We start from the raw sequence: 12,300 nt of genomic DNA, 5'->3' as shown, positions 1-12,300 counted from the left end.
CCCATTGGCTGCATTGGGATACGCGAGTCTCAAAACCGTTTGGAATTCTGGGACTTGTAGTTTAATCTTACAGAAAAATATTGACTACTTGCCCTAGGAGAACTACAACTCCCAAGTCGTATTGGTTATTAAAGTAATAGTAACAGAAAAAGACGTGAATGTAGGAGACAGTATTAGGGTTGCGTGAAAGCTGGTGAGACCAGTCGGGTAAGAAAATGCAGCAACACATTGCAAGATTATGCTAAATGAGCCTACTCATCGATGCCACGCAGCTGCTGGAGCTAGGTGGATACAGCCCCCCACCTGTCAATCAGCAGCTCCTCATGGGAAGGAGATCATAACATCTATAAAGGAACAGACTAGATGAGCCAAATGACCCTGGTCTGAGGTCAGATGTTATGATTGTCTGTCCCTAGTTGCTGCAGCTTCCAGTTTTGGATGCTTCTTAAAGGATGATTGTTCAGGGCAGCCGATGTATATGTATATATGTATGTGTGTGTATTATATATATATATATATATATATTATATATATATATATATATATATATTACACACACCTACAAACAGCCCCTCCTGCCCTATCGCTATAGAGCCACCAGGTCCAAGTCACCAGTAGCTGGCCACAAGGTCCCAAAGCCGGATCGCAGGCTGTAAGGGCAAATAGGGGGCCCATGCTAGATTGGGTAGGTCGACGACATACTTATGATGTAACATAAATAAAGTGTATGATGCATACATGTATTGTCTTCCACATAAAGAAATGTGCTGTTTTTTTTTATATGGAGGCCCTTTTCAGGACTGCACATTATACAGACGTGTTCCAATTAAAGTGTAGTTATGGTTTGTCTCCCAATAACACACGTGATGTTGGAGTGGCTGGAATGTTCCCCGCGTGTCTAACGTTGGATAACAAAGGTTGTTCAATAATGATTTCTTCACGGCAACTTTGCCCCGGATGGGAGATAAACCAGCGTTACTTATTAATTCATTCTTAGAGCCTGAAACCTTGATACCTCCAGGGCTAGTAAATCCAACACAATACGATTACTGAATCCAAGGCTTCATGGATGGACATATGAAGATTCTCAGCGGAGGGCTATCTACTGAGCTGGAGGCAGCTGGCCTGCTGATACAGGTAGCGTCAGTCTTATTTTATTACTCTAGATATAATTTATGTTTTTTTTTATTATTCATTCTACATCATATATGTTTTCAGCACCTTAACTGGCATTAATTGTATTTTTTAACTTTCTGAATTTCAGGGAGACCCACTATGGAGTGCTAGGCTTCTACAAACCAATCCTCAAGCCATAAAGGATGTACACAAAAGGTAAGTTTATCCAGAAAAGACGGCAGGGCTGTTTAATGCATAGGTATGAAACGGTTTATAACGGCTCGTGATCCGAAGCATACCACATTATCCGTGAAACATGGCGGAGGCAGTGTTATGGCATGGATGAATCCAGGGCCGGCCGAAGACTTAACGCCGCCTGGGGCGAAGTTTAAAACGCCGCCCCCCCCCGCGGGGGGGGGCCGGCATTTTAAACTTCGCCGACGCCATGATCTACGATCCCCCCCCCGGTACTTACCTTTAAACAGTCCTGCGGCGAGTCTCCCTGCTCTGCCACGGTGCCGGCTTGTAATGCTGAGCGCCGGAAATTGACGTCACTTCCGGCGCTCTGCATTACAAGCCGGCACCGGGACCGAACAGGGAGACTCGCCGCAGAGGAGAGAGAGAGAGGGGCGCCGAGCGGGTAAGCGAAAACCACTCGGTGCCCCTCTCTCTCTCCTCCGCTTCAAAAAAAAAAACAAAAAAAAAGCGCTTGGGGCGGCAAAGTGCCGCCCCTTCTAAAGTGCCGCCTGGGGCAATTGCCCCAGTCTGCCCCATTATAGGGCCGGCCCTGGATGAATCCTGAAGTGTATAGAGCTGTACTATCATCTCAGATTCAGCCAAATTCTGCAAAACCGATCGGACCGCACCGCGCAATACAGATGACCCAAAACGTACCGCGAAAGCAACTAGAGCAACGTACTGCGACTGGCAAATGAGTGTTATGTTCTTCAATGGCAGAATCAGTCACCTGACCTTTACCCGAAGCGTTTCACTTACTGAAGAAAAAAAGAGACCCATAAACAAGCAGCAATATAAGTCAGGGGTATTAAACGCCTGAAAACGCATCACTAGGGCGAAGCTCAGACTTTGGTGATGTCCGTGTGTTTCAAACTTCGGGCAGACATTCACTGCAAAGGATTTTCAGTATTACAGATGATCATTTTGTTTATCATTATGTTAGTTTCTCCAAATACTTTTGAGCGCCTAAAAATGAGGGCAGGAGACTATGTATGAAAATGCGGTAATTCTTAATGAAGTCTGGACTTCAATCACTTCTTCATAGCTTAATTTCAAATCCATTGTGGTGATGTACAGAGCCAAAATTATGAAATTTGTGTCACTGTCCAAATATTTATGGACCTGACTCTATATATATATTATTCTAATGTATAGAGAGAGTGTGCAATAAACTTAGACTAGAGAGACGTGTGTCACCATAAAGGATAATGGACCGTGTGGCTAGGTATATTTAAAAGGAAAATCTAATATGTTTAAAAGGAGGCTACAAGTATATGTCAAAAAAGTTTCCATTATTATATACACTCACTAGTCACTTTATTAGGTACACTGGTTCAATTGCTTGTTAACACAAATAGCTAATCAAATGGCAGCAGCTCAATACATTTGGGCATGTAGACGTGGTCAAGACCCCTTGCTGAAGTTCAACCGAGCATCAGAATGGGGAAGATGGGCTACAGCAGTAGAAGACGACACCGGGTGCCACTCCTGTCAGCTAAGAACAGGCAACTGAGACTACAATTCACACAGGCTCACCAAAATTGGACAACGGAAGATTAGAAAAACGTTGCCTGGTCTGATGAGTCTCGATACTAGCTGAGACACTCAGATGGCAGGGTCAGAATTTGGTGTAAAGAACATGAAAGCATGGATCCATCCTGCCTTGTATAAACGGTTCAGGCTGGTGGTGGTGTAATGGTGTAGGGGACATTTTCTTGGCACACTTTGGACCCTTAGTACCAATTGAGCATCGTTTAAATGCAACAGCCTACCTGAGTAATGTAGCTGACCATGTCCACCCCTTTATGACCACAGTGTACCCATCTTCTGATCACAAAGCTCACATCATCTCAAACTGGTTTCTTGAACATGACAATGAGTTCACTGTACTCCAATGGCCTCCACAGTCACCAGATCTCAATCTAACAGAACACCTTTGGGATGTGGTGTAATGGGAGATTTGTATCATGGATGTGCAGTTGACAAATCTGCAGCAACCACGTGATGCGTTCATGTCCATTTGGACCAAAATCTCTGAGGAATGTTTCCAGCACCCTGTAGAAAGTATGCCACGAGGAATGAAGGCAGTTCTGAAGGCAAAAGGGGATCCAACCTGGCACTAGCAACGTGTACCTAATAAAGTGGCCAGTGAGTGTATAAGACAGATGGCCACTGTTAAAATGTTTAAGGAAAAAGCTGTTTGCACAGCATTACTATCTTCAAAAGACAATAAGACAGAATAGAAAAAAAATCTGCAAGACTAGACTACATTTACGGTGTAAAGATGGTAAGATGATTTTATTTCTACATATGACACTGTGTGAAAATTAAACTTAATTATATGCACATCACATTCTATTTTTATCAGAGGATTAGTTTTTCTCAGATAAATTGTTGTTTCAGTTTTCTCAAGAGTGGGGCTGATGTACTAAGTACAGCGACCTATCAAGCCAGCATTGAAGGGTTTCAGAAACATCTTGGGCTGGATGTAGAAGCAGCAGCAGAACTGTTTCACGTGGGTGTCAATCTAGCCAAAGAGGCTGCTGAAGAGATTGTCCGTCCAGGTACCTTTCCGCTTTATAAGCCTTTCAAAGGCACATTTCTCCATGTTGATTTTCAGTTTGTGAATGTACAATAGCAAATAGCAAGTATTTAATTCATCAGACTGATCCCATATGTTGTAAGGTGGATGAATCCATTAAACAAAATGAGTCTGATAGAATCTCGGCTTAAAAAACATTTGAAAAAAAAAAATACATTCAACTTTAATATGGTAGCATTTCTTTATAATAGGTTAGGTGTAATTATGCTGTGTATGAATGTTTTGCCCGCTATTATTGATTATGACTTGGTATAGGAACCGATAACCATTTTGTTCTACAGGAAAGGAAAAAATCTTGATAGCTGGATCCATAGGCCCATATGGAGCGTTTCTGCATGATGGCTCTGAGTATACTGGTGGCTATGTCACGGACATGACTATTGAGGTACAATACAGACTGCAGATTCATCCTATAATATATGTATGTAACATTATAAGGAGCATCACCTTTCAAAATTAGATTATCCATTTATCCCACACGTGAAGAAGGGGGTACCTTTGAACCACAACCCTCCTTTTTGATAAATCAAATCTGTCCCGTGAGCAATAAAATTAAAATGATTTCAATATTTTCTCAGTTTCATTTTCCAATTTTTGAGGCACAATTAGAAATCTCTTCAGTGTGGGTTTTTGACATCTTCTGGATCAGCAACACGAGATTTTCATTAGTTATTATATATATATATATATTAGCATTTTCTCATATTTTCCAAAACAGGAGCTCAAAAACTGGCACCGGACACAAATGCAGTGCTTGGCCTCTGCTGGGATTGATTTATTTGCCCTTGAGACAATCCCAAGTCAAAAGGAAGCTGAAGCCCTTGTATCGCTTCTAAGAGAGTTTCCAAACTCGAAGGCATGGCTGTCGTACTCGTGTCAGGTGAGCATTTCCTAAATGCTACTAATATTACTGTCTGTAACTACTGTAACTGTTTCGCAAGCATTGTTATTAAAATATTGTTTTGACTTGTGATACAGATATTGGGTCAGTCACAGTCTATTATGAAATGTTCAACAAGTCCCAATGTGCCTTTACAACATTGAAATACTAATTGAGTGTTGCAATCCTGCACCTCATTGTGATTGGCTGTCATCCTAAAACTTGGCAATTAACTATGGGCAAAACTATGGGCTTTACTTATTGAACTTCCTTAAAGAGGGACCTGTTTGATGACATCACAACTGCTAGAATCTACTATCTTGGATTTTTTTGTAAAGCGAATAGAGTGAATGCCTTTGAGAGTGATAATGAGAAGCTGATTGTCTAAAAGAAGAGAGAGAAACATAGTGAGAGATGTTACAGTGTGTGGCAGGGGGTGGATTCGCTAAACAGATGTGTGTCATCACAACTAACTTGTTTAGTGAATGAACACCACTGACACAGAAAACAAGCAGGGGGAGATACAGAAACAAAAACTGAAAGACTAAGCATGTAGCACATGCACAGATGCAGACCCAAAATAAAGTGGGATTCTGATGTCATACTTTTCTTGCCCTAAAAAAATGATGTCATCAAAAAGTGTAGTAAAACTTTAGTCACAGCCAAGATGCATTGCCATGCCATATCAAATATGATTTGACCTAATTCATCAAATTATATACCTTAACGGTATATATATATATTGTGACACAATACCCCTTCACTTGGTACTCTGTCTGGGAATCTTTACTCACACACAAATCAAAACAAAAAGCCTTGCTCTCGTGAGCACATTAGTGAGCACTAATACAAGGTTCTCCAACCTAACTGCAGTTGGACGGCTTATCCGTTCCCAACAAACAAAAATAACTGTTTAAATGCAATATTGGCCTCTCTCTCTCTCACTCTCTCACCATCTCTCTCTCTCGTAAAAACTATTGAGGGTAGCCACCCTGCAAAATATAAGGGGATATATACGCTCCCTCCGTTATCATCCCCTGCTTTCTGTCACAATATATATATATATATATATATATATATATATATATATATATATATATATATATATATATATATATACACGCACAGCTTCAGTCATAACATTATGACCACTGACAGGTGAAGGGAATAACATTTATAATCTTGTTATCATGACATATGTCAGTGGGTTGGATATATTAGACAGCAAATATTTCTTCCTCATAGTTGATGTGTTAGAAGCAGGAAAAAATGGGCAAGCATAAGGATCTGAGCGACTTTGACAAAAGACAAATTGTGATGGCTAGATGACTGGGTCTACAAAACAGCGGCTCATGTGTGGAGTTCCTGGACTGCGGTGGTCAGTACCTATAAAAAGTAGTCCAAGGAATGAAAAGTAGTGAACCAGCGACAGGGTCATGGGTGGCCAAGACTCATTGATGAACAATTTGTGATAGATCCTCTTTAAACTGCACTGCGGAGAGGACAGTTACATGTTATATACCCAGGGACCCATGGCTATTTTCCTTTTGACCTCAAACCCAAGTGCAAGAAACAACGCAAATAGCATTCTTGTGTAGATCCCTAAAGAGATTACTTTTTAGAATTTATATTCCTGATATTTTATGAAACACATGAAGGTTTGCTCAGTGAAACAGATGGTTGAAAGCACCGGGTGTTTAAGGATATTGTTGATATAATATGCAATTAATTAATGGTTGTTTGCACGTCTTACAATTGGTTTTGTCCCTAGATGTATTTACTTTGTACTTGTTAGGTCATTTATCATTTTACTAAGAAGTCCAAGTTTCTAATTATATTGCAAGTAATTTTTGCCCTCCTAACCCAGCAAAACATTTTGAGATCATAAACGTGAATGATTTCTCCATTCAAGCAGAGTAATGTGTAAACCCATGCAAGTTTGCTGTCAATGATTATTTATAAGACCATGATATTTCAGAATGCTTCCTTAACCAGTTATGGGGACAACTTTGAAGAAGCAGTGAAAATTGCTGTAGGAACAGAACAGTTGGTGGCTGTCGGGGTGAACTGTTGCTCTCCGGATTTTGTGGCTCCACTTCTAGCATCTGCAAACAAAATCCAGGGGCTGGAAATTGGATGGATTGTTTACCCCAACAGTGGAGAGAAATGGAATCATAACTCAGGGTGAGTGAATCTACTTCACTGTACTCTTTGCACTTTTGCCTTTGTGTTCTTCTTGGAAAATGGATATAACTGATGTTGGTCCAACATAGCACAGAGCCTTCAGTTGAACCTTTTATTGTGCTGTCAAGTGCACGCAAACAACATCTCAACCCAAATGTTCTTTTGCCAAGCCACTTGTACCTGTTAAAAGTAAAGACCTAATCAGCACCAATTTGACGCTTTACACTGAAAATCCTATCCACTTTTCAATAAGTTATGTGATAAAATAGATATGTGGGTTGCTTTTTTTATATTCATATAGATGGCAAAACCACAATGAAAGAAAGCCTCTCTCTGCCGATGCCCTAGAATGGGTTCAACTAGGTGCTAAATGGATCGGTGAGTAGGAGCGTTTTACCTTCTTTTGATTTTAATTAAATTATTATCTGGTTACTAATCACATCTTTACACAATCCCACCATACTTAACAAACGTGGCTTGTATGTAAACACAATGCCAAGGAGAAAAGACATCTGAACGCTCCAGACCAGCAAACCGCTAAAACTTCGGCTTTTCTAGGGGTGGTCAGATAACCAAGGGCATCTAACCAGCAGCACCTGTCTGCTACTTAGCATCTAAATGCCTATGGAAGCAGCTTTTTGGCTTTTTGGCTTTATTTTTGTTGAATAACTCATAACACTGTGTAATATGTCATGTGGTGGTATTTATCTGAGGTTGTATTTACCTATTTTTTTTAGACCTGCTAAGGAACAGATGGTTGTTGTTATGTGCTGATATGCAAGTCCATAGAATTCAAAGAGTGTACTTTTTTTCACGTGTTTGTATATATGTATATTTTAGCTACACACACGCACACACACGCACACATTATGCTGGACAAGTTCAATCTTTTAGCAGTAAAACCCCCTTTAGTGAATAAAACACAAAGGTATTGATGCGCTTGGTATTTGTACTTGTAATTTTAAATTTAGAATTAATTTTCTCTAATAGAATGGCACCGTCTGCATGCAGGTAGTCACTGTTAGATCTACCAATCAGGGGCATTCTGACTGGTCCCGGAGTTGCTCTTGGTCATTTCACTTGGCCACATGGTTGCACATTAGTGACATCAGTAGACAAGAACCAACTAGTCGATAATCCTATACATTAAAATGTTAATTCTATTTGCAGTAACGAGAGAAACCGACCAACCTATGCAGAGATAAATACACAGAAAAAAATGTTTTTGAGGTTCTTAAATGATAAGATAAGAGTCATAGTAGCAGTCCTAGGTTGGAGAGCAAAAATACAAATACCAAGCTAAGCTATATAATACACATAACAGAAGGAACATGTGAATGGCAATGCAGGAATGATATAGCAGGGTAAAAGGAATAGATAAATTGCCCTAAAACACTCAATAGCTCCCTGAGCCCTAGTAGCCTGGCTAGAATAAAACAGTGTCTTGCGGCAGGATTTAAGAGCCCAAGTTGGATCACTTCTGCCTGGCACGACTCCCTAGGTATTTTCTTACTGTGTAGTGGAACGTAATATCCTGCAGGTAGCAAGAAGATTGGATATGACTTATAATGTACATGTTATTATAAAATGTTCAGTCATGTATGTGTGTACTACAGGTTTACTGTTACAAGGTGTATACAGATATTAAACTGTTAGCATGCACTCATTTCCAGGAGGCTGCTGTCGGACCACTCCTTCTGACATTGCAAGTTTACAACAAGTTCTGCGGCCGGCTACCTAATCTTGCATTCATTTTCTTGATGGAGGCGGAAAAAGTATTAAACTTTTTTTTTCTATTTCCTGTTAACGCAGCATATACTTTTGAAGTGTAAAGCTAGCATTTGTTGAAAACGTTGTTTAGAAAAATAATACCAAACTCAGTTTTTACGATTACATTTTGTGGATTGGTTTAATAACACAAGACAAGACACATCAATGAAAAACTATAAAAGTAGAAAATACAGTGTAAACTGGTAAAGCTAAACTACCTGAAAGTATTTTGTTGTGGCCAAGTAAGAAATCAACGATTGCTTCTCTGTAGCATTTCCAGAAAATCTATTGTGGCCAAGTAAGAAATCAAAGAAGTGCTTGCCTGCAGTGTTTGGGGAAAATCTGTTGGGTAAACATATGAAATCTGCACAATCTATTTCTTTCAGAGTTATATATATATATATATATATAAAATAATAATAACCTTTAGCAACCCCCCAAAAACTATCAGTACTTAGAGGTATGTAATTAATCCCTTACCTTCAAGAGTACAGTTGCCATTCTCTACAATTGGCTAACCTCCTCAGGCAGAACATGCAAAATACGAGATGGTTTCAAATTAATTTGATCAGATATCATGCTCTCTCATTATATGATCTACACATACAGTTATAACCTTTATATACACGAGGCAACGTTATTATATGCATTACTGAATATTAGGTTTTGGTGTTTGTCTAAGAATAGCAGCAATTTATTGGATGAAAATTTCTCAATTCAGCTTTATCGCAACTGAACTTCCAAACTATTGAAACAACCTTTAAACTCAACAGAGCTCTTTACTTCCTAAACAAAGTTGAATCACAAGATTAACTATGCATCACAAAGAGACAACTGTGATGGGTTAATCCAGTGAAAAGTGCCAGCCTGCCAGGGTTGGCTCTTCATTATACATTGCAAAATTGCTGATTTTTTTTTCATCTTACATTAACTAACATGTATCTCATTGCTTACTAGATAAGCCCAAAATTACTCTTAAGGTCTCTTCTGACATGTTCACACAGGGCAGTAGGATAGTTACTATGTAGACTATATGTTAGATCATCAGGCCAGCTTTCCAGATCTCCTCACATATGTGCAAGTGGCTTCCTTCACCTAACTTATGATACAATCAAACAGCCTCTTTTTATAGCTTTCTCCATACACATTGAAACCAGTGACTTATATCCTTAACCCCTTAAGGACAATGGGCGGTCCCAAAACCCATTGAAAACAATGCATTTTGAGCCCGTACATGTACGGGCTTTGTCATTAAGGGGTTAAACGCATCTACTTTATTATATGAAGCTTTCATGCAACCTCATTTTGGACATTTGCAACTTAATTTCATTGTACCGGGTTCCCAGAGAATAATGTTGAACAGGTGAGGAATACAACACCTAAGTTTAAATTAACTCTTAAGCAGGTTTTTAATATTGTCAAACCCAGGATTGCCTTCAATTTCCTCTTAACTGCTTTGTGACAAATGACATTTGATGTGGTCTTCAAAACAGTGGTCCTTAATGACCATGAAGATGGCATAGAATGTCCTTTCATCAGTCACTTAAAGCACCTCCGTGTGCATCTCTGGCCACCATTTCCCAGTGAGGATTTCTGTGTCAGATAATCACTTTATTTATGTGACAACACCAATGATTATAAGCACTGGCCTTGTCTGTAGGTGTGATTATATCCTTCAAAGGGGACTGTGGAGCAGTAAGAGATAGATCGAGTGTCACAGTGTTACGAAACTATTTACAACACAATATTGTTTTAATTTAAAGTGGATGGAATTGGGAATTTGGGATTGGTTTAGACGATTTAAAGTTAGGGTGGAAAATACATAAAAATAAACCCCTTCATGACCAGGACTATTTTGTACCCCATAGTGGCCTAACTTTACACCACATATGTTCCCCAAACAGCGGCAAACCCTATGCATGTGGGGCTTTCCTGTACTTGAGGGATATTGCTGAACACAAACTAGCTTGTTGTTTTTCTAGCAGTTGTACATAAACCACGTAAGAAATTCCTGACCACATTGCATGGATTAAATAAAAATCATAAGCTTTTGCCTTAACTTTTGGGAGAGAAATTCCTGACCACAATGCATGGATTAAATAAAAATCATAAGCTTTTGCCTTAACTTTTGGGAGGGAAATGACCCTAGTAAAATACCCGTTGGTTGTCCACTTCTTAAGAACATATAGTTTTGCAGAAGTTTAGTGCTGTGCGTGGCTGCTATTGAAGATCTAAATCCTATGCATATGAGGTGGTTTCTAAATCATGAGACCTAAATCAATATTTGGGGGGTAATTTTCTAGTTGCTCTATTATATGCAAAGCTGGGGGAGTATTTTCAAGCTCCTTCCATTTTTATGGTATTTTCTAATATGTTATATGATGTAATAGAATACATTTTGAATAAAATGCAAATACCGTATTGGCTCGGATATAGGCCGCCCCCGTATATAGGCCGCACCCTAAAAGTTTGGTGCTTTTTTAAAGAACCCTCTCCCCTGTCCCTGAAGCTGCCTCTGGCAGCTGGGACTCAAATTGCTGGTCTATAGACCAGCCATTGCAGGGGGGAGTCTCTGATGACTCCTGTAGGCTTCCATGCCTACAGGAGTCATCACAGGGCTTGTGGAGGCTCGTTTTTGCTGTTGCTGGTCTGCCTGGAACCAGGCAGACCACCAGCAGCAGAGCCCCGTACAAAACGGGAATTAACCCCTAAATGCCGCGATCGCGGCATTGAAGGGGTTAACGCTGCACTGTCGCTCTCATGGAGCGATCAGGCAGCTGGGGGGTGTTGGGTCAGGTCCCCACACAAGTGTGGGGACCCAATCAACACTGAACCCCCTTCCCTGAAGCTGCCTGTGGCAGCTGAAAACGCGATTGCTGGTTTTGCAGCAACCGCGTTTTCAGCCTACAGGATCAGTCCGTGGGAGTGATCTCAGGCTCGGGGGCGGGCTCGGAGTGGCTGTGCTGTCTGCCCAGACTCCTGGGCAGACAGCAGCAGCAGCGCCCCCGTGTGGTGACTCAGCCTCTTACATCCACAATTTTTTCTGCATGTAAGAGGCTGACAAAACCTAGGCGCCAGGACAACATTCTGTCGCCATGGCGACCTGGCGCCTGGGATTTGTCGAGCCCTGTCATAAGTTATCTAAAGAACAGTCTGGATATTTTTGGCTCCAATGCACACACCAGTAGGGTACAGGTATATTGTATACAATTCCAACCCAATCTCTTTAGCATGTCCATTAAGTGCTGTGGTAGCCAATTTGCACACATGCTAGTTAAACACCAATATATAGTAAATGAAAGCTGTTCAAGTGAGTAGCTAATGATTATACAAAGCTAAGTCCTGACCACAATGCATGGATTAAATAAAAATCATAAGCTTTTGCCTTAACTTTTGGGAGGGAAATGACCCTAGTAAAATACCCGTTGGTTGTCCACTTCTTAAGAACATATAGTTTTGCAGAAGTTTAGTGCTGTGCGTGGCTGCTATTGAAGATCTAAATCCTATGCAT

General features: G+C 40.3%; 1 protein-coding gene and 1 long non-coding RNA gene across 2 annotated transcripts; one reads left to right on the top strand and one right to left on the bottom strand.

Moving 5' to 3' along the window:
• The first annotated feature begins 153 nt into the window (after positions 1–153).
• Positions 154–8,912, top strand: LOC128473213 (uncharacterized). The gene is made up of 9 exons (XM_053455312.1): positions 154–207; positions 998–1,137; positions 1,265–1,332; positions 3,757–3,917; positions 4,237–4,340; positions 4,674–4,835; positions 6,814–7,019; positions 7,321–7,397; positions 8,693–8,912. Exons 2-9 carry the CDS (start codon positions 1,066–1,068, stop codon positions 8,758–8,760), a joined length of 918 nt encoding a protein of 305 aa, XP_053311287.1. The 5' UTR covers positions 154–207; positions 998–1,065; the 3' UTR covers positions 8,761–8,912.
• On the bottom strand, positions 8,901–10,480 carry LOC128473214 (uncharacterized). The gene is made up of 2 exons (XR_008346255.1): positions 10,055–10,480; positions 8,901–9,965 (listed from the first exon to the last, which is right to left on the bottom strand). It is a non-coding gene; the product is annotated as an uncharacterized LOC128473214 (long non-coding RNA).
• Between the last annotated feature and the right edge of the window lie 1,820 nt (positions 10,481–12,300).

This window comes from Spea bombifrons, chromosome 2 (genome assembly GCF_027358695.1).
Source record: "Spea bombifrons isolate aSpeBom1 chromosome 2, aSpeBom1.2.pri, whole genome shotgun sequence".
In the NCBI taxonomy this organism is placed as follows: Eukaryota; Metazoa; Chordata; class Amphibia; order Anura; family Pelobatidae; genus Spea; species Spea bombifrons.
Note: the sequence above shows the minus strand (reverse complement) of the source record. Positions and strands in the feature narration are given on the sequence as shown.